The 23,745-nt window shown below is 38.0% G+C and overlaps 1 protein-coding gene and 1 long non-coding RNA gene across 2 annotated transcripts; both read left to right on the top strand.

Moving 5' to 3' along the window:
* Positions 1–4,135: 4,135 nt before the first annotated feature.
* LOC148429465 (uncharacterized) lies at positions 4,136–5,536 on the top strand. Its single transcript, XR_015866610.1, has 3 exons — positions 4,136–4,169; positions 4,687–4,782; positions 5,244–5,536. It is a non-coding gene; the product is annotated as an uncharacterized LOC148429465 (long non-coding RNA).
* A 3,960-nt stretch (positions 5,537–9,496) lies between these two features.
* On the top strand, positions 9,497–10,686 carry cox7c (cytochrome c oxidase subunit 7C). Its single transcript, XM_088423644.1, has 3 exons — positions 9,497–9,662; positions 10,317–10,446; positions 10,594–10,686. Exons 1-2 carry the CDS (start codon positions 9,588–9,590, stop codon positions 10,431–10,433), a joined length of 192 nt encoding a protein of 63 aa, XP_088279770.1. The 5' UTR covers positions 9,497–9,587; the 3' UTR covers positions 10,434–10,446; positions 10,594–10,686.
* The last annotated feature ends 13,059 nt before the right edge of the window (positions 10,687–23,745 follow it).

Here is a 23,745-nt window from a genome sequence, read left to right as displayed (position 1 = left end):
ACTACAGGCATTATGGCTGCACATTTAGAGATGAGATGTTGTAGCCAATAGTTTAACAGTGCGAGTCAACGAAATGCAGGCTAGATGCCATGAGAGCAGCCGAACCACGATTTCTACCCCGCAACGCTGTCTGTTTAGATGTATGGCCACTGAAATGACTGAGCTGGATTCCTCAGTATGCTGTATGGCTGAGGCTCCGCTAATGCTCAATGAAATTGATTATGTCAATGTCTATGAGGCGTGTTTATCACATGCTACTTAGCCTTTGCTAACCAGTCAGAGAGAGAGAGAGAGAGAGAGAGAGAGAACCAGCCTGGCTACAGTTCTATAAATTGAAACTATCTCATGTTGATCTAGTTTAATTTTATAGTAGCTCAGTGATTGGTTGATGTAAGTTTAAACACAAACATGTGACAACTAGTTTGAGATTCAGTCTAAATCAAAATTGAGGTCTAATCAGACTTTCCCTTTTGTATATGCACAGATAGTAATGAAAAGAAATCGGAACATATTTGACATTTTTTTTCATAAAGAGGCCCAAATCAGGCCAAGGCAGATAGACCCCAGCCCTGAAAGTGGAAGAAGATATTATAGACAAGACAGAACCAAGCCCAAAAAGCAGCAATGCAGGCAGCTTCCAACCGAGAGCTAGCCAAGGAAGACAATATGACAAGGACCAAGGTTTCCATCGCCAGGTCAGAACATACAGAAGCAGAAAATTACATCTCCAGTTTATTGAAAAGTGAAGTCTCACACTGTAACAAAAAGGGATTTTGACGGATAAAGGCTAATATTAAATGTTGATTTTTCTTGAAACAGTAGATTTCTGTGATTATTATTATTTTTTTATATTATTATTTTATTATAATATATAATAATAATCAATATATTTTTGTCTATAGCCTATCCAGGTTTTTTTTTTCTTTTTATGAAGCTACTATTAACATTTCAGACATATTTTTTTCTTAAATGTGTTGTTTTATGTTCCATAAATCCTCCCAAGTATTGTCAGTCACATTGATCTTCAGGTTTTAACTCAAAGGTGAATGTGAATGAAAAAGCACACCTTTTGGGAAACTTGCGAGTTTTCTTAACATCAACTTGTGAGTTTTCTTGACATCATTCATACTTTGATGAGATAAATATCATCATTGCGACCACTTGCACAATCAAATGTGTTTTACTTCAAGATGTATGTCTAAAATATTGCTAAAAAATCTCCTGTAACAACTAAAACATGAGAGCAGCAGCACATATCACCGTTCTACAAACCACAGGATGGATGGACTGACAGACATACTGTCATGATTTTGTGGCCGGTCTTTGATAAAAATCTAAGCACACAAAGTAAAGCCAAGAAATATTGTCAAGGTGCTCTGCTCCAGTGGTTCCCTATAGAGAGAATTTTTTTTGTCCATAGTGTAGCTACTGTCATTTGTCACAGTACAGAGATCAGAAGTTCGCGTTTCACTTTCACACTACTAGTTGAAAAAAAGGAATGCTGGAGGGTCCAATGTTTTGTAAAACTGAATGAAAAATTACTTTATTTTCCATCATACCTTTTGAAGTTTTTGCAAGCCTTAAGGGTGAGGCAGAATGGGTCTAACATGTAATAGAGTCAATCGGAAGACTGTGAAGTAGTTTGACGGAAAAAGTGGGACAGTTTTAAAAAGAAAGAGGGTGAAGTCTGAGTGAGCGAACTATGTTTTAAGTTTTTGTGCCACAGAACTGTCTTGTGAATCGTATGCGTTGTATAACGCTTATGTTCTAAACGAGTCAGCATGACCAAATGCTTTGGCAAGTCTGTTTCTTTTAATTTCTACAAAAGAGACTTTATTTAGAGTTTTCTAAGTTTTTGTTTTTTTTTCATGTTGAAAGCATGGTCCATAAGGCTTATTACAAAACAAACAACAAAAAGCTTGTTTTCTTGACCTTCTCCTCAAAGCATGTTCAAACCTCTTTTGGTTGTTTCGGTGCTTATTTTGTCATGGAACCCAATATTTTGTGGGGCTTGAAAAAGCATTCAAATTTCTCCAAAACAGCTGGCAGTGGCAAATAAGAAACTCTGCTTTTGAAAATGGCTGGCATTAAAAGCGTTAGAGGACGTCTGGCACAGAAATGTGCTCCTATATGTGTCCAAATACTTTTGTACAACTGAAAACACATACTGTATATTCAATAGAACGCAACATGAATCTGGTACACTTATGGAGTTAAAATAAAATGCAGTAATCGGTGTCCATGGCCTTTCTGAAGGTGAGTTATTGTGATGACTGTCAAGGCAATGAAACTTGTCAGACTGAGCCCCGCTGAAATAACATCGTGCGTTGGAGGACTGCTCAGGACATGAACCTAAATGGAGGTGAGGAGTTCTGCTATTTTAAGAAACCTAACCCAGAATATAAAAGGGCATCGCATTGGCCTTCCCAAGAGGGCTCGGTCAGCTGCAGTTCCCCCCATTAATCCACAATGAAGACGAATGTCAAATCACAGTGCAGCGTGCATGCAACCAACTCCCGTGGTGATTTCGCTGCTGGCTGTGAATGTATCGGTGCTCCTAGGTCTAAATTTTGCATGCTTATTCCATCATATTTCTGTTGGAATCCCTTCATAAATGCCTTAAGTATCGGAAAAGACTTTGACCTACCAAAGAAAGCAAAGCCTCGAAGCAGTTAGACAGTGCATTTATGTTGTTTTTTGGCTCAATCTATGCAACCGCACATGAATAATTCACTTTTTGTTCCTTGAGACATTGTAATTGTCTAAGTCAGTAGAAATTATGCACAACGCCTCAAACCCAGGTGCAAAATGAACTGCCCTCGCTATTGTCCTCATTGATTATCATTATCCATCGCGCTGTTTGAGAGACGTTGTTTACCTTGGCAGTTCGACCTGATATTTATCATGGCCACTGTCTGAATAGTAAATACCAACGACCGTAAAATACGGTATATTTCGGATTTGGATTTTATTATTGGATCTGGAAATATCAATTTTTTTCTAATGACTGTGTGAATCAAACTAGTAATTTTACTTGCAACCCACTAAATCATTATGCAGTGTGGATGCCTCATTATAGGCTTGTTTACAGATGTGGCAGAATCAAGGTAATGTCAGCTCAATGCTAATTGGTTGTCCTAAATCACGACCGAGATTATTATTTCACGTGACAGCTTTGTTTGTTTTTTGCATTCCATATTGTTTGACCCACAAGACCACCGACAAAGCACACAGTGCAATACAGCATACAAATCCAACAAAACTAAACAATACAATTCAAACTGAATGACTTATATATACAGAAACACTTAATTCAAATATTATCTCAATTTTAAGCAGCTGATGATAAAACTGTTATTTATTTAAGCACTGGGAATAATAGAGAGCAGAAAAAAATGTGTGAAGACGAGGAAGAAAAAAAGATTTTTGACCTTGTTTAGGCCATCACTTGTTGGATGGGTGGCTTGTAAGGTGAATGAAAAACTTTACCTCAAATCAGCTTCTTATTTTTTATTACCCCATTTAAATCCACGTTCAAGACAAGATTTGTACTGTACTTTTTTTCTGAAAACAACTTATCTATCAACCTTTCAGAAAAATAAACTTAGAAGGGAAACTGAATGCAGCCAATTTATGGCATTATTAGATAGGAGTGATACAATATTAATGAATAATTCAACCTTCAATTTCATATAATGTACTTCAAAAACATCCGAGTCTGTTATGCATATTTGAAAGAGGAGGTAAAATACCTTGAATTAAAAAAAAAATGGTATTGAGAGGGAAATCTAAACAATTGAGAGTACAGCTACCAAGTTTTGTGAAGAAAATCATACATACAATTACACAGCACGGATGCACAAAATGTTTTCCCTAATTCTTATGCAAGCCCTCACTTTTCCGAAAACAGCACAGACAATTACTTATTGACTATTTGTTGTGTAGCTTCAACTTCATCATGACTTTTAAATGTGTGTTCATTTTTGACATTATTGATAATAATAAACAGCCAACTGCAATCATGGCTTCCTTTGATTTAGCTTGTAGCATGAAATGTGGCGGCGTGTGTTCTAGTGCTGACATCAAAGCCATGTGCGTGTGCCATCATGATGAAATGGTTTACAGAACTGAACCGGCGTCCTTTGGGGTTAGCCTGAGTGAGTCACATGGTGAGAGGTATCATCCTAAATGTAGTCAAATGACCATCCTGACAGTTAATTGTAAAATATAACATGTTTGCGGCAACAGCACACATTTTAATGTTAGAATTCCATCCCCGCATTGTTATTTGTGATGTCCTTGAGGATGTTTCTATCAACTGCAAAGTGAGCAGCAGCCTTTCATAAATTTCTTGTGACGTTTAACTCCATTGCTACAGTGTAAAAAAGAACAAAAAGCAGTTTTTTAATGGCATGCAAAATGTACTATTTAAAGAAATGGCTGATGGATATCAAATCATTAACTTTTGGCCAATATGACTGAAATTTTATCAGCATATTGCTTCTATTTAATATGCTTCAAAATGAGCTTTGATTCAAACTTATTGTATGAGTTAATGAAGATTTGGCTTTATTCAATGACAAGAGTCAGAGAGGCTGTCTCAATGAAAATCTCTCAATTGACAGAAAGGCACCGATTATGATTTTTTGCTAATAAGCATTCTATCTTGTCACTATCGCAAAGCAGCAACAGTAACATCTGGAAGGACTCACTTTGGAGGTGGAGACCAGGCTGGTTGCTGAAGAGATGCTCGATAACTTGCTGGACTTACTTTTGAGCAAGGTAACTCGTGTGTATATATGCATGTGGTACAAAAATAATAATATAAAGACAGAATGTTTTTTTTGTCTATAATTTTTTTCTATAATTATGTCCTAACATCTAAATCAAAGAATCAAGGAACAGAAATGTTGTGGTATGTCATGTTTTTTTAATCACTTATTTAAATCATTAGTGGTTAAACCACAGCACATCAATACATTATTTTGTCATGAATCGATTGAAAAGAAACACATATTTTTTTTAAATAAATCCCCAACTAATGCCTTAAATAGTATTGCGCCAAGTGAAAATGATTTTTCAGGAGCATGACGTAGAAAGAAAATAAAAACAACTTACTTTTAAAGCACCTACATGGTTTTCTCGAGACAAATCATAATCTAAATGTAAACCCATCAAAAAAGTCAAGCTGTTTCTCATGCGGGGGTGGCATTAACCTTTCTGTCATCACTGTTGGAGTCTAGCTTCAAACAGAAGAAAATGGAACAGCGCAACAGGTTTTGGGCGGGATGTGCAGTCTGCAACTAGACTGCTGTTGAGGTGCCCCTTTTGGATTTTTTTTCGTCGTTGTTATAAATAAAATAGTTCATGAAATAATTGTGCCACAGGTGTGTGCACGTTGCCCACCAGAGGTCAGTATAGCCTCTGTATGCTCAAAGAAATCACAATTGCTTGGTAAGCTACAGTCATACGTCGTTTTTTCACATTGAATTAAGATATTCCTGTGAATGTTGTTATATTGTCTGATCATGTTGTCCATTGGTTAAAGGGTTATAATTGGAGCTGTGCGATGATATCAATATATCGATACATTGCAATACGAAGTGACGCAGTATGCGTACCGCAATATGACATTCAGTTTCCAATATATCGCACATCAAATTTTGAAAATCCTTATTGTTGTAATTTTTTTGCAATATTCCATTATCACGAAGTATTTGATCAATAAATTATAACTATCAATTTCCACTTGGCTTTCTTCGTCTTTCTTCCTCACCAACATAACATGAGAATTTCGCATTCTGCTTTGCATCTCCACTCCGCTGTGCTGCTCCGCACCAACAACTCCGCACACTCCCACCCAATGCATGCGTGTCATATTTATATGTATGTATATGCGGGACATATTTTTCAAGTCCTTCGTAAAGCTGGCTGACCGCGACGCAACGGCGCACAGGGCAGCGCGGCAGATACACAAGATGTGGAACCGCTCTTATTTATTAACATGGAGACTCAACGCAACGGAGTGGAGGCGCAATGCAATATGTGGAATCCCCATGTAAGAAACCTCACAGATCTGACACATTCCATTTAGGGTTTGGAAACAAAAATGACTGACCATTGACCAAGACAAATTTGTGTGCAATAAGAGGACAAAATCACCCACAAGATGTGGAACCGCTCTCATTCATTAACACGGAGACTCAACACATCGCAATATGTGGAATCCCCTTGTAAGAGACCTCACAGATCTGGCACATTCCGCTTATGGTTTGGGAGCTGGGCACTGATCAGGACAAATTTGTGCGCAATAAGAGAACAAAATCACCCATCTGCATACATCTCGGCCTTAAAATATAAAATGAAAACGGACAACAGGATCATGATAGTTGCCGGTGATTTCATTGCCAGCATATGTGTATATTCAAGCGGTGAAGGACCGATTAATCAACGGAAATGTCTGTGAGGCGGACATGTTAACCACTGCTCCACCACTGGGGACATATTAACACAGTCAAGGTCATGTTTGAAATAAAAATCTAGACATGCTGCTATTTTTGAAATGTTTAATGTGTAGATAAGATGTAAAAAATGTGTGGCTTCTGAAACAGACTAATACATAGAATTTTTCTATTCTATTGAAATGTTTCCAGTTTTTCAGTCATTGTTAATACGTCTTTGCTGTATCTCAATATATCACAATACGATTTGAAGACACAATACCCAGCAGTACAATACGTACCATGAAATCAATTATAATTTAATTTGCCTGTCCATTCCATTTTGCTTTGAGTGTTAGCATCGAGATAGAAAGCGCTCATCAGACAGTTATGCTTTGAATACTGTACATACACAGTAAATAATACATGTTGGCCACCAGAGGTCAGTATTATATTCAGCTGCACGAAGTGCTCTGTAAAATGCAGTTGTCATTTTTCACAGCTGACAGTTACAATATGACAGGGAATATTTGTGTTGTCCGTGTGTTCAAATATTGGCTGGTTATTAGTTAAAAGGATATAACATCACAAAATCAATGTTAATTTTGCTATGCTGCCTTTGGCATCTTTATTTCAGTGTCAGGCTGTTAGCATCAAGATACCGAATATTTGTCAAAGTTATGGTGCGTTTCATTACATGTGTAGTTACTATGCTTGATGAATGTATGGGTATTATTTTAGAGTCTAGTTTGTATTGTTTAAACCTTTGTTATAGTTTTATGGGGGGGGGGGGGGGGGGGTCTCAGTAGTCTTGCGTTTTAAATTGTGTTCGTAATTATGTACGGCATCTTATTTTTGTGATTTGAAATACTCCCTAAATAACAGTGTATTTGTGTCGTTTTTGGCTCTACCAATGCAATCACATATGAACAACTCCCTTTCTGCGTATTGAGACATTGCAATTGCCTCAGTCAAGTCCCGTTAATGGCAATTGTACACAACACCTTAAACCCACGTGCAAAATGAACTGCCCACATGATTGTCCTCATTGATTATCATTATCCATCTCAATGTTTGAATTAGGTTGTTTACCTTGGCAGTCTGAAAAGTAAATGTCAACTACCATAAAATACAGTATATTTATAGAATCTGGTGATATCGTTTTGTTTCCTAATGACTGTGCAAATCAAACTAGTAATTTTACATGCACTGTGATTATAAACACAGCCCACAAAATCATTATGCACCGTGGATGCCTCATTATAGGCTTGTTTACAAATGTGCCTGAATCAAGGTAATGTCAGCTTAATGGTATTGTTTGTCCTAAATGATGACAAGGTTATTACTTCATATCACTGCCATTATTTATTTTGTTTGACCTACATGACCACTGACAAAGTTCATACATAGTGCAAGAGAGCATACAAATCCAACAAAACTATCCATCCATTTTCTGGAGCCGCTTATCCTCACAAGGGTGGTAGGCTTGCTAGTGCCTGTACCAGCTTACTTTGGGCAGTGGGCGGGGGACACCCTGGACTGGTTGCCATCCAAGCTCAGGGCACATAGAGATGAAAAACCAATCATGCACCCAATCACATCTAAGGACAATTTTAGTATGTCCAATACACCTGCCATACATGTTTTTGGAGGTTGGAAGGAAGCCTGAGTACCCAGAGAGAACCCCAGTAGGCTCAGGGAGGACATGCAAACTCCACAAAGGAAGGCCGGGGCAAGGTAGATTTGAACTCGGGTCTCTGAACTGTGAGGCGGATGTGCTAACCTCTGCTCCACCTAGCCTCCCTTCAACCACTAAACACTAAAATTTAAACTGAATGGCTTATTTATACAAATGAAGTTAAATTCAAATAACTGTTTCTAAAGCAATTTTTAGTACAACATTTATTTATTAAAGCACTGGGAATAATTGACCACAAAAATGTCAGAAGACCAGGAAAATAAAAGGTTTTTGACATTGTTTGGGCCATCACTTGTGGTATGGATGGCTTCCAGGAATAAATGAAAACTTTACCTCAAAACAGCTGTTTACCTTTTATAGCCCCATTTAAACCCACGTTCAAGACAATACTCCTCCATCATACTGTATATTTTCGATTATGAGATCAAATTTTAAAAAGGGAGCAATCCAGCAACCTTTCAAAAAAATAAACATTGAAGCAGGATGCAGCCAATTTTAGGCATTATTATTTAGGAATGGTACAATATAAATAAATTCATTAGGCAAGCTTCACATCAATTACTTTTTCAATTTTATATAATGTACTTCAAAAGTATATGGGCCACCTATGAATATTTAAAAGAGAAGGCAAAAATTCATTCAATTAAAATGGGAGTAGAGAAGCATATCCAAACAATCCAGAGTACAGACACCAAGTGTTGTTAAGAAAATCATACACACTATTACGCAACATAGATGCACAAAATGTTTTCCCTCATCCTTACGCATGCAAACCCTCACTGTACAGAAAACACCACAGACAATTATACACCATTAAAAGATAGCCGTTTGACAACATGTACTGTAGTACAGGTTCAACCTAAAACTTATGACCTTTAAAATTGTATGACATTATTAGTAGTATTAAACAGCCATCTAACTGTCTAATTTTTTGTATTGTTTGGACCTCCGTTGTAGTTTTATTGTTTGTTTGTTTTTTCTCAGCAGTCTTGTTTTTTTTTTTGTATTTATGTTGGTACATTACATTGTTTGAGCTACTTTGACGTGCTCAATGAATAAAACTGAGCTGACGGTTGATTAAAAATACAATGTGCAATTCTCTGTTTTATTATTAGCATTCCAGTCGACTTCGACTGGGAGCAGTGATAAACAGGTGGAAGCAAGCATTTCACCGGGCTCTTTTCTTTATATTTATTTATTTATTTATTTTACTTTGTTCCGGACTGATGCTGGTATTTTTTGCTCGCAACTCAAGTAAGTATCAATGTTTTTGTTTTGTTTTTTCCAATCGCAGGTACTCAAAGGGAAGAACCTATATCCTTCTATCTTTCTACTACATTTCCCATGAGTTGCAGTGTTTCCCAGCATTCTTTGCGGCACGCAAGCGCTCTCGATCTCCCACAGAAAGAAGGTCGCGGTTACCGGTGTAGCGAAAACAATTCTTCACCATGTTTGGACAAGCTGTGAGGCGATTCACAACGTCTGCTGTTCGTTCTTCGCATTATGCCGAAGGACCGGGAAAGGTAAAAAAATAATCACATGTTCAAAGCAGTAGTAGATTATTCATTGTAGTCCTTTTTAAGTCGCGGCCTGGTGTTATGTTCAAGCCATAGTAGTTAAGGTAACCTGGAGGTCACACCAGCAACTTCTCAACTTTATGGTTACGGTGTTTCTTATAACCAAATAAACTACAACATATCTCGTAAATAACTATTGCTGTCCGTTCAAGTCGTAACGTAATATCCTAAGTCATCATGGAAGCGGTAAACGATTGATCTTGACAGCATTTAGCTTAGCATTAGCTTCGTGGCCAACCCGGTTTGTCGTTTGGCACAGTCTACTGATAATGTCATTCTCATAGAGTAGGCTCAACAATCCCTTTTGGAAACGTTATTCCATGCGTGCTATGTGGTCTATATAACTAATCACTACAATAATTAGCTCACTTTGCAATCGCGAACTGTGCAGCAAAGGACATGCCTATCCCCCTAGTTGTAACCTAAGTAGTTTGCAGTACAGATATTTATTGCCGTTTATTTTTTTAACCGAGTAAGATTTGCTATTTTTTTTTTTTTTGTCGACTCAGCTTAATATCCAAATGTATGATGTATTTAGTCCATGTGTGTCATTCATTGCCAACATGTGAATTGACTTCTAATACACTTGTGTTTTTATAGAACCTTCCATTTTCAGTGGACAACAAGTGGCGCCTCCTGGGCATGATGGTGGTGTTCTTTGGCAGCGGCTTTGCATTCCCCTTTCTTGTGGTCAGACATCAGATCCTGAAAAAGTAAACTGCCTTCCCAGGTATTTATTATCATCAATTATTCTTTTTATGAAATCATTGTTTTCTTTGAGCTGGTTGTGAGCTCACAAATTTTTAAAAAGTGCATCAAAACCCTATTTATTTCCACGTAAGCTCATGTTGTTGTTTTTTTCTTCTTCTTTTTGCAGGCCATCAGCAGGAACATATTTCATCAGACTTCTATATGTGTAGAACAGTGGAGCTCTCTTAAGTCTTTGTAAATAAAATTCCATCAAATATGACCAGTGTTGGGTGACTTATTACTTTTTGCTGTCATTTCAAAGTAATTACTTAAATTACAATATTACTGTATTTGAAATGTAATGCATTTCACTGCTATTGCATTACTTTTATATTACTCTCATCACCATAACTGGAAATATGCATTTGCCAATCTAAATGTACTATAGCTCATTAAGCTCATTACACATTCAGTCAAAGGTACAAATACTTAAATATGTATTGTATTGTAATCTGTTAAAGACAAGATACCATTTTTTTTATTTTTTATTTTAATCGCTTTATTAGCTTCTCAGCATAGTGATGCATTGTTTATGATTTAGGCAGAAACCGTTCAGTTCAAAAACATTTCACAATGTCAGTGTTAATTTTGTAATCAAATTCAAGTTCAGTTGGCTAGGTTAGGGACAGATGTTTAAAAAAATAGATGGTTTCAGTGTGGCTAACGTTAGCAGCTCGCCAACATCATTGTTAAGGTGTTTCTAACGTACTTTTTAACATGAGTTTTATATGATTCATCTGATACCCATTGTAGACTCTTTTAATAGCAATTGTACAGTGAATATTAGGGTTAGTTTAGCTTGCTAATTGCGACAGGGATCTTGCTGACAAGGCACCTTGTTCAGATGCCTCCTGGATCCCTCACTGGTGAGGTGTTCTGGGCATGATCCACCAGGAGAAGGCCCTGGGCACAACCCCAGGACATGCTGGTGAGACTATGTTTCTCATTTAGCCTGGGGATCCTCCCAAAAGAACTGGTTGAAGTGGCTGGGGAAAAAGGAAGTATGGTTTTCCATGTTGAAGCTGCTGCCCTCATGATCCGAACTGGATGGATGGATTAATAAGTGTTTGCATTTTTTTCACTTACCTTATCAATCAAATCAAAACCTACACAAACAAGGAAAATTCTCCTTTTCCACACAGGTCCACTGCAACAGTGGATGATACTTGCGAAATGATTTTAATTTAGCCTGCCAAACCATTGACCCACTTCCTTAAACATGCCACATTTTGCCCCATCACTATACAAAATATACACTTCACATTTAAGCTAGACTACTTGGGGCATTGGATCACGCTTTAAATCCTATGATTCTAACCTTTCTATATTCCGCTCTTAAAATGGTAATTACGCATGAGATCTTTGACAGACTGCCAGCCCTTATACGATGACATTAAATCATTTGTTTTTAACTCATGTAGGAATTGTTCTCATTTCCTTGACCTGATGCCACTTTTCACAAAGGCAAAAGGTGATATTTTTAAAATAGGACACGGCTGTTGTGTCCTGTGTGGTTTAAGCAAATATGTGAGTGCAGAAAAAGATCTTAAGTGTTAAAGATTTCATTGTTGCTGTTTGTAACAGCACAACCGTCTCATAGTTTGCTCGTCTGTCTCTTCTGAGGTTCATGATATGGATATGGATGTGCCTGTCCTGGTACGTTCCTGGGTTTATTTTTTCCACATTCGGAAAGCATGCAAGTTAGGTTAAGTCGCCTTTCTAAACCGCATATGAAGAATTTTTTTGTTGCCTTCACCGCTCTCTGTGATGTGATCTTTTGTCTATAGACTGCCAGTATACAGTTAATTTGCCTCCAAACTTCATGCACTTCGTTATCTTTTGACCTAGAATCTGCATTAATCAAGTACTGCTCCAAACTACCTTTAAACATTAAAAACGTAAGCCGTGTTGGGAATTTTAGTCTGCTTGCCTCATGATGGCTAAGGCTCAATTTAGTTGAACTCCTAGTAACTTATTTCCATTCTATTAACCTTGCGCTCATGGCGATAATTATCCAAGGACAAAATATTCAAACGGTAGGCGGTAATGTGAAATTTTTGTTCAGCGTGCACTGTGCCCGAGCTGGCACAACCACACGAGACAGCCCGCGTGAAAAACAAGCTGACAGACCTTTTAGTGTCTCACAAACACATCCGTAATAGTGACTTGTAAGCCTGCCAGGTACTTGTACGTGTGTCTGCAATATGTCATTTTTTATTTTGCGCGGATTTTTGGCTCTAATTAAATATCACACATGTAATGGGGTCAACAAGTAGAGAACGTTTTCCATGTTTCGCTTAGAATAGATTGTCCTTTGTGTATAGCTCAAGGGGAGAGAGGATGTGGTCTTAATGTACATCGTTGCAGCATTCTAAACCTCCAAAGACTTTTAACTTACGGCCATATTTAACTCTTGTAGCAACCTTTAATTTTTCCTGTCTCCACACGTGAGGAAACAACATCAGCGTCTCATGAGAAATTGTCAACACTGCATAATGCATGACATTGAAATTCTGTTCTGTGATCTTGCCATATCTTTCTCTGCTTATACAGACGACAGCGCTGAGCCCGTCGCCGCCGCAGTCGCCAACAACAATCTCTTTTCAGAATGTTCCCTCATATCAGCCTGTAATGAGCCATCCTTCATGTCGCTCATTCTTTTTGCAGACACCTCTTAAGAGCTCTCGAGGCATCAGAGACAAATACGTGTCTCAGAAGTGATGTTTCATACCGGCGCCCTCTTCTGAGTACTGCACAAGAGGCTGTGAATATGTGGCTTTTCACGATGCCATTTGTCAGACAAGAAACACGGCAGCGTGTAGATTTTTACCGTCCACTTTTGCAAAGATGAAATTTTGTTCTCCGGACTTTGACACTATAGTCTTTCACAGGTGAAAGACCAAAACTACCAGCAGCTATGCTTGTCTTCGCATTTTCTTTGGCATTTAACTCAATGTCCTCGATTGGCCGTAAGTACAATCGATCAGTTAAAGGAATAATTAACCTTTTAAAACGCATTGAATGGAAGCCAACTGATTTGCACACTGGTCACATGCACCTTGTTCAAGACTCAGGCTAAACCTTTACACTCCTGGAATTATCAATTTAAGTATCGGAGCTACATGGTGAACATAGCTACCCCCATTATATCTGATTTTTCTACCATTTTTCCATGCATTATTACCCGTCGGTTAAGTGAAAAGAAAATTCTAGCAGTGCCCCTGATTACATTTATTTTACTTTATTTTTTTAGGATATGTACGGATACCATGTTTAAAAACATAGCTTTTCTAAGTACGTAATTCTCCAGGTGTGTGTGTTTTTATTTGGAGACAATGGAACAGTTTATTGTTACATTACATTTACTGCCACGCAAATACATCAATGTTGCGATGTGAAAAACAAAAGATTGAACAACACTCATAGACATACCACAGGCACAGGCGTATTTAAAATTTTACCCTAGCTTACTTTTGATAGAATTCTTGTGCCATCATCAAATGTGTATTTATAATATATACATTATAGACATAGAGAAAATTCAGACCCCCCCCCAAGAATAACCTTGTGTTTCAATGCACCACAGTATTTGTGAACACAATCTTTTACAAAGTATTATTATCACTAGGTCATATGAGATTGAGACATTTACTAAAACATTGTAAAATTTTACGATGCAATATTTTGACCTAGTCACCCATTGTCGTGAAATTTATTGTATTTGACTGTGTTTAAGAGATTCAAAAGTGTTTCTATATTTGGACACCCGTTGCCTGAATACTGACACTGCATGTGGATTTGTGCCTCGAGAAAGTACAAATTTTGGATTAAATGGAGTGGAAAATCACATTATTTGGCCGTCTCGGAGAGAAAAGTGCACTCTTTGGGCATTTATGGTATAAATGTTTGATCTATTATCTACCATTAAGCTTGTGAGCAGGGCTTTTAAGAACCCTAGGTGATGCCCCACTCCATCAGTGTGGACAAATTAGACACAGTGGTGTTATCCGCTATATACGAAGGCCAAACTGCAGTGCATTTCAGGCGACTTAGCAAAAGTCCGTGCCAGAGGAGGGCATGTTGCAGCAGGGATTCCTATGCTCACAATAGCCCACATGACACATTTCAGCCAAGCTCGTCATATCTCCCCGCCATGGAGAAGCTGGGGGGAGGGGAAAGCAGAGTACCATACAGGAGGATGACACCAGCATGCCAAGTCTATTGCAGGAGTTTGTCATGGTACGTTCGGTATGCCTGTGTAAGGGAATATGCTGTTGTGCGTTTATGTCAATTTTGCCTGGCTACGCCAGCATTTGCATCTTCATTAAAGCACGTAAACACATTATTGTAATTGTTGTGCCGAATGCTTTGTATTCCAGGGCGTATAGCCTCTAATTAAAACAAAGTGTAGCCATTAAAGATCAATTCCATGCCAGTTTATAATCATTCAGAGATTGCTTAATGTCATGCAGGCTAATAAAATAAGTAGGTTAATCCTCATTAATGCAGCAACTAAAAAGGTAGGTCTTCACATGGTAATCTCTGTTGCAGCAATTACTTCGAGACTTTGTCCAAGTAGCTAAATGCTGTTTTATGTCTCCTCCCTGATAAGTCACCAAATTTGCAGCATCTGCGGCCATTTATTCCGGCCTCTGTGGAGTGTTCAATACTAGTCTCTTCCACATCACACACGTGGAATCTAATTATAGGACTCATTTGCACTTCAGAGCAGAATATACACAGCTTGGCTTGTAGCAGCCATCTTGTGGAAAGACTCAATATTTTACCATTCTTTTCCTCTCGTGCAGCTGGAACATTGAGAGTCTGTGATGTTTGTGACTGAAGGTATTATCATTGACATTAGTCTAAATGAAAATGGGTGTCTGATAAATACGCCACAGGTGAATTTTACTCTTATGTGTGGCTCAGATGAGCTCTAACAGGCAATTTGTTGTCATCTTGCACAGCAATCGAGCCAGTTGATTGTGTTGGTTTACGAAAGGACCGGCTGCCTTCTGCTTGGTGGAAGACAGCTGCAGTGTTGGAACAGCAGCCTCGCAAGACTCCTTCCGAGTTTCAAGGACACACTCAAGTTTCCTGCTAATCACATCCACTTTTCCGCTACTGTCTGTTTACCACGCTTGAGCTCAAAGATGCTGACTCATGGGGAAGTGAGGAACTGCCCAAGCAGAAAGATGAAGCTACCTGCACCTTCCACTTTGGCAGAGAAGCCTCAGCCATGCAGAAACTCACTTCACTGCCAAAGTACATCAAGATACTGCTTTGGAAAATGTGCCCTTGGTCACATAATGTTTCGTGGTCTGAATCAGTGGTTCTCAAACATTTTGGACAGTAAAATACTGTACTTACTGAGCTTAACCTTCTAGGTAGCATCATCATCTCCCAATATTCAAATAGAATAGCAATTAGGGCTAAGTGTACATCAAAAAATGTGATGTTTTAATCCATTTTGTTGTAAGTCACTGTAATTGTGTGTCCAGTTTGCTGAAACACAAGAAAACCAAATAACTTTGCTTGAAATTCTAATCTAGCACGATGTTGCTAAATTCAGCCACCAATCCATACATATATTTGCCTCTTTGCTTTATTAGCCCCGGGCTTCCATATCTAATTAAACCGAATATAAGTTCCTTTTTTATCAATCAACAGATTCAATTTGACAAGTATATTTGTTACCTTTCAGCCACAGTATACTGACGTTTACAATATAAAAATTGAAACTTGCATAACAAACTGGGTCAGTTTCCCCCAAACACTTTGCTGCCAATTATTTAGTCCAAAATAGCATTATAAAATAAAATGCCGCTATAGCTTTGCTGGCTTCATCGTTAGTTAGCAAGCGATTGTCGACACAAACCGCATTTTGACAAATTTCCAAATTATTACATTTTTACAAATACATTAAAACTGGTTGAATTGCTTGCTTTATTGAAGAGTCGAGAATATTTTCACAGTACAATATAAAATAAAATGAAATGAACACAAGTGCTTTTTTTTTTTTAATCTAGCAGTAAAGCAGTCCTTGGAAACCCATGTGTTACCATGCCGTAGTTGCAATATGTTGCGAATAATGGTGGGAGTCCGGTAGCCAAACAAACAACAGAGACGGGTGGGCGCACTGCAGAAATGTCTTCATTTATGGCCCTCATTCCCTATGCTCATTAAATTCAACTCAAGATGCTCCCTTTTCCTTTCAATTGCTCCTACACAGCCACGCACTGCAACGTGTTTCGTAATTGCACCGATCAGATGCAAAGAGACTATGCGTAAATCAATTGGTGGCTTGAATCTCGTCAATATAAATGCATAAATACACCGCATCACATTTACGACTGCATAATTTAAAGCATGGGGTAAAATAGTAGTTTATAAACCTCAAAGTATTGGAATTAAACTCATTCACTTATGGACGTTTATATTGGTCAGCTGGAAATCAACTGTCTCCTGACAAAAACTTGTCCATAAATGACGTCTTTTTTTTCTTTTCTTTGTTTTTAATAGGTAGGCATGGAAGAGAATCTCACCCAGTTTATCTGTAAAATTCATCTTTTGTAAAACACTGCAACAGATCCTTGAAGATGCCAGTATTTCACTGTGGATTTGAGAGCAGCACTTTTATTGAGTTGAAGATTAAGATTAGGGGGTAGGTAAATCTTATCTTATTTAAAATATTAAGAAGACAAATGTTATCACGTCAGACAAGATTAGGTACTTCACACTCAGAGTAAGCATAGCTATGGTACAAAAAGAGTATGTGTCACTTTAGTTTGTAATATATGTGAATGTATTCAGCATTGCTTAGTGAAAGAGTGGTCATTTCGATTGTTGTAATCATGTCAAATTATTCTTATATATCTCATTTTAATTATTCTTATAATCTAATTATACAACAAATATATAAGTCAATCACTGTTTCATTTCATAAAAACATATAGTTCTAATGAACATATCTGAACATAATTTTGGACAGACAGTCTATGGGAGTAAACTGGATGTGTGTTAAAAAAAAAAAAACCCACCAAGAAAGTGATGTTCTGTTTCCACACGTCTTGCATAGACTAGAAAAACCCAACAGTGAATGATATCATTTTCTCAAGTGAACCATCCCTTCAGACACTTTCAGATATGCTCGAACAGCATGCATGCAGTGTGCGAATGAGGTCTAACAATGTGAGGCCACACCAGATGGAGAGCGAGAATAAAAGGCAGAAAAACTGAACAGTTGTTATTGTTTTCACTGCCACACATTTCGTTTTACCGGCATTTAGAGAGAAAATATTTGAAGATTTTCCAGGAAGTGTCTGTCTGTCCAATGTTATGGCTCCCTCGTTACTGGAGCCCAGTGTTGTTGAGCTCAACGAGAGCTTGCTGCCACACACCTCCCGTTCACATCTGTGTTTGCCCATATTTAAGCCCCACAAACAGATGTACAAACACTGCTCAAGTACATCCACAAGCACGCCACTCAAACAGTTTGTGTTTTCTGTGCTGAAATAAACAGACTGGCAGCCCGCTATAATCTGTCACATATATGCCAAAGCTGTGTGTTTGTGCATTTCTGCATTATTGCATAAATTAAATAGACTCATTCAGTTGTTGTCAGCAATGCGCATTTGCCTGTGGTGCACAGGTGCCATATTGCAAAGGTGGCAAAACGACTTGCACTCTGCTCCTCAAGGGAGCGTTTGCAGTATTTAAAGTGCTCCCAAGGTTTGAAGATAAGGTCACTTCACCGCCCCAAATCTTTGACTAGTATGAATGCAGTTCTCAAATTCACAAAGAATTAAGCTCAAGCAATAATAGTTAAGTTAACATCAGGACTGTTCGCCAAGACTGCTGCATTGGTACCATGGTTTTTCATCATGGAGTATTACATAGCACAACATTTTATCGCTATGAGGTATTTGGTTGTTTTTTTTTTTTGTTTTTTTTTTTTAATGTTCAAGTGACTAAAAGAGGTGATAATTTTACATGTTTGGTACAAATGTTGACTGTGATTTGTTTCCGAATCCTTTCAGCTGCCAGATATCCCTCTGCCGTCTCCAATGTTTAATTGCATTTTACAAGTATTTTCAGGACGGTAGACCAGAGTTTCAGGAAAGCTTCTGAATCTCAGGTAACAAGTCAGAACCAGGCAGGCAGCATGTGCCAAATGTGTGTGCCTGTACACACACAAAAAAGACGGACACTTCATCATTTAGGCGTTCAGTCTCAGATTGTTTGTTTTTTCTTCAGGCATGGTGGTTTCTTGCATATCTGAGGAACGTTATTTATTTTCCCAGATTGGTTGGACATTGGTCAAGATAGCCAAAAAAGTCAAGTAAAAGTGGTCAGAAAAAAACAAAGACAAGTACAAGAAAAATTCACTGAAGTACAGTGTCATTGCCCCTTATTTGAGCCAATTATTGTGAAGTGTGGAAGTCAGCACTTTTGAGATTGTTGCAATTGTGTTTGCCTTTTCGGAATCTTGAGTAGAGCTCAACCGAGGTGTCTCAGGAGCCACAGCAGTTAAAAGCCTCCATTTAGTTCTGTTGAACAGCTCAACAGCGCCTCCAATCGGACAATTTTATTTATGTACAGCACATGTAATGAATTCAGAGCGACTTGGGAAAATGTGTCCTTATAAGATGAGAAACGTCAGAGCTTCAAAATATGCGCTTAATTGATTGTCCCTCTTCCATATTAATGAAATCATTTCGGGGCAGTGTTTACACAAGCACCGTTTTGATGGAGGTTGCCACAATGTTTGTTGAGAGGATGTGGGACATGACAGTAATTGTTCCATTTGAAGAAACACAACCGCAAACGCTATGTGAAGTCACTAAACCAAGCTTGACACATAGTGTCACATAGCCTAGGACAGAGGTGTCATTTCTGTGTTGTTTCTTTTTTCCTAAGCAGCACATACACAATTGCTCACTTGTATGGACAATGAGGTCTGCAATAAAACGGGCATGTATATTTTTTTGCAAAAGTGCTGAGACAGACCCTCATGGAAAGTATTGTACATCAGAACGCATTTAATGTTTGAATCTCAGAATTTTGATACAAAGGTGTGAACCACGAGTATTTTTCATTCAATGAATACAAAACGCAATTGGGCATAAAAACAAATTAAAGGAGGCAGAAAAAGCCATTTGCCGAGACAATTTTTTCACCGTTAAAACCTTCATATCAGTATTAAAGGTTACCTGGATTTCTCGCAGCAGCTATAGATGAGATGAGGTTCCAGATAAAGATGTTTCTGTTGCTAATACTGCATTTCCATTTAAAAGTCTACAGCCTTGTTTTGTGGTCCACAAGATGAAATAGCAGTTTGGGAATTGATGTCAGGGATGGTATAGAATTTGTTCAAAGCGTGTCACAGGGTTGTTTGTGATGGTCATAATGTCAGTGAGGTTCTTTATACTGCGTGTGTGTTTGTGCGCGTGAACGCTATCTGCTTGAAACACTCTTTATACTCATAGAAGAGGTTGTGATATCCAATTAATAAGCAAGGTTAAAGTTGACTTTCCACTGGCTGATCCCAATCACAGTAGGTGCCCAAGTTAATTTGGTGAACAAAGTCATGGCAGGGGTGGGCAGCCACTCAGGGAAAAGTGAAGCAAAGAGAAAGGGATGGATGAGAGGAAGCACGATAAGGACTGAAGGAAAGATTGTGGGCCTCCTCCTGACAGCTCAGCTTGCATGGCAAATGAGGAAGCTGAGTGAAGAGAAACATCTGCTGAATTTGTAATGGGAGCGCTTAGATCACTCCAAGTAAGAGTGATGCTAGAAAACAAAAGCGCAAAACTAACTCAATCCTCAATGACATGATCTTGGATTTTCTGGAATTAGGTTTAGCGTGCTATTTTGAATTTCATTGCACGACGTCACAACACAGTCATTCTGTCGGTCACAAGCTAGATCATGTCTGTGTTTTAATTTATTCACAGTTTAGATAAACATGTGATGACTTACAAAGACCAGGCACAACACTAGGTACACATGCACAATAGAATTAAATCCAAATGTAAACATTGTGTAATCATTTATGGCTTAACAACGATTAGATGGGGATACATTGACGAGTTGACATATTTAGGTATTTGAGCAAGGTCCTTATTTGAATTTTTTCTTCATTGTGTTGCAGTATAATTCCACATCAAAATGATGGCCATATTGTTAGACCCAGAGAATTGACAAGACATGTTTGAAGATATTTGCTAAAAAACTAAATTGTGAAGATTGAGAGCTACCGTACACTGTGTTGAATTGTGGCTATAGAACTAGTCTATGACTGATTAGCATACTGTCATATTGTCTTGATGATGATCGGCTGATATTTTCCATTTTATGCTGTAATGTCACAATTTGCAAAGCGATCAATGTATTGTTGTATAAATTTTTTGAGGAGCAACATTACACTTTTTATTTGCACTATTGTGACTGTTCATTTTCCAGAGTTTTAGGAAGGTTTGCTGTGGCAGCAGTTCCTTTATTTGCAGTAATTATTTGGTGATGTCAAATCATTGAATGACAATATAGTTGCTTAATTCCCATCAGTTTTGCATCCATTATTTATATATGTTTCGTTTCGTTTCGTTTCATTTCGTTTTGTTTTAGCTGACTGAACTTTGATGTGATGTCTGGCCAGTTTTTTAATGCCTTCTAGAGGGCACTGATGCTGCATCTCTGTAAGCTTTAGCTATGGCAAAGATTTTTAAAGCATGCCAAAAATGCTTTGTTTTAGAAATACTCTACAAAAACTTTTTGTTATTCTCTAAAAAAAAAAGTATACAAGTATATGCACTAAATAAACAAGTTATTTAAAGACACTTCTATAAAGGGACATAATGCACTATCTTGTGATCTGATGGGTGATCAGTTAATTTTAATCCGTGATTGTGATAGGCCACAAAAAACAAAAATATGAAGGAGAAAAATGTTATCACTTCAGACAAGATTAGGCACTTGAAGAATGGATGGCGTAAAATCTAAACACACCATTTTTTACCATTCTGTTCTACTGACTTAGCACGGATAGAATTGCACCCAGTTACACTCATAAGATTCAGTGTGAGTTTTCACCTAACAGGGACTTTAAATAAAACATTATTGGTTAAGTCTTTCAAATTGAGCGTCATTTTCAATATTTTATTTATTTTTTTGCCTGCACCAACAGAGAACTGCTTAGGTTAAACACAATTATGGCATTCGCTTGGAACTAGTGAATGATACATGATGATAGACCCTTCACAAGAGAAACCTAATTCAGCTATTAGCTGGCAAGGCCACCATCTGCCCATACTCTCTGATTTACACTGATTGCAGTTTAATAGATGAGGTCAGGCAGCAAAATATTCCTTGGAATAAGGATTCTGCCCAATGTTACACGAATTACATGATGATTTCATCATTTTTAGTGGCCGGATTATCTCAACGCAATCTCATCATACAGTGGAGTCCCTTTAATGGTTGTAATTGTTTTCATCCATTCTTCAAAAGCTCTCCGACTGCCTGTATCAAAAGTGTTTCAGTACTTTGGTGTCATTTTCACCGGAATACATTGAAGCAAGTGAGCAGACTTAATTTGATGCAGCTTTGCTCTTTTAGACTTTGAAATTGGATTTCACCTATGCTTCAAAGTTGAGCTAATGCAATTAAACAAAGTTCTTTGACTCTAAATGCAATTTTGGTCTGAAGTGTCTTTGTTCTTAATGTCTATCCTCATGTTAATTTATTTCTCAGCGGGTGTTGTTCAGCGGTACATAATGGGCATTTATGGGACCATGCGTATTTGCTCTTCAGCTGCCCTGTTGTCAAATACCTTTGCTGCAAGGCGAAATTAATTCTCACTGCTATATAGAGAGGCTATTCTTTAGGTTTCTTTCATGAATTGATCTTGTGCTACCAAAACTCATGTATAAGCGCCATTATAACATTAAAGAGTGAAATGAGATAGGTCTTTCTCAATCTATGGGACATTTTGCTTAGGTTCCACAAAGCTAGACTTCGTTTCAATTACGTCACTAGCAACACTAGCATGAAAAGTATAGAATGCCATGTCGTGGGAACGAGTCTTTAATATGACAAAAGTAAGGTCAAGCACCTCGACACCCGATCATTGATCATGTTATCTATGTCTGAGTTTCCACCACGTCAATTTTTAAATCAACTCACTTGTTAAGTGAGAGTGACAAAGATTTACCCATATCAACTTTAGGTTGAATCAAGCTTTGTTGGTACGAAGAGCCGTTGCAACCCCCAGATCGACTCCTTATTTGATCAACCATGCAGATGTGCACGTTATTGTCGATATTTGTACATAACCTACCCACTCACGGTTCATACTTGTGCTCAGCCTCTTATGTTTATGCCTTGATTTTGTTTTGTTTTATTTTGTTTGTTTTTTTTGTCTTAACTTGGTACTTTTTAGCAACATTCATGTGGACAGCAAAGTCAGACCTTAATTATACGGAGAAACGTGAGAAACACTGAATCTTGAATATTCCTGGCTTTGAGCAAATGCCTGCTCTAGGAGTTTAATATTATTATCAGTGGTGGTAATAGAAAGCCTTAGGCTGCATGATTTGTCAAAAGCTGATCCCTTTTTGAGAAACTTCACATGGATAGTGAATTGTACAATGCATTCCGGCAGCGCGGCGGCCTTAAAGCTTCTCGAACTGTCTCGAAACTGTCAGCGATAGAAAGGCTTCTTGGCAGGAAGCAATTTTGCAACGCTGCTCCAATGTCAATTGGCAAGCCATGGGCAAGGGAATTATGTGCTTAGAAGAACTGCAACGTCAAATGCTGATTGCCTCATGACTGTCCAAATACTGCTTAAAAAAAGCTTATAGTGATGTTTGAAAGCCCATTTATGCACACATACTTTCAAAGCACATGCGCATATATATGGAATACCTGCTGAATACTTTTCTTTGACAGTAGTTATTTGAAGTGTAAGATTTCCATTATTGGCATTACAGTACTTTTTGATTGGCTGAATGGTAGGTATGACATGGTTGGCTTTGCCTCACGATTACAGTCGCCATCTGATATGACTTGTCTGAAGTGTACCAATAGTGTGTCCTTGCTCTGGAAAGGACGACAGCCACAATCGGGTAAAGAGGATACAAAGCCATGAGGAATGTCTTGTGTTGCAAGTACAGTACTTACTACAGCAGAGGATGCAACCCTCCAAAGATTCCCTGCTTTTGGCTTCTTTTCAGCTGCCATGTTTGAAGGAAGCAGGGAAGGTTGAGCATTTGGGAATTTT

This window comes from Hippichthys cyanospilos, chromosome 1 (genome assembly GCF_059441005.1).
Source record: "Hippichthys cyanospilos isolate Australia breed blue-spotted pipefish chromosome 1, RoL_Hcya_1.0, whole genome shotgun sequence".
Taxonomy (NCBI): Eukaryota; Metazoa; Chordata; class Actinopteri; order Syngnathiformes; family Syngnathidae; genus Hippichthys; species Hippichthys cyanospilos.
The sequence above is the reverse complement of the archived record's forward strand: the minus strand, read 5'-3'. Positions and strand labels throughout refer to the sequence as shown.

What these genes read in the sequence shown, in the direction of transcription:
- cox7c (XM_088423644.1), top strand. Translation starts at nt 9,588, where the DNA reads ATGTTTGGACAAGCTGTGAGGCGATTCACAACGTCTGCTGTTCGTTCT. An exon ending in ATGCCGAAGGACCGGGAAAG is followed by an intron (nt 9,663 to 10,316) that starts GTAAAAAAATAA and finishes GTGTTTTTATAG; the next exon opens with AACCTTCCATTTTCAGTGGA.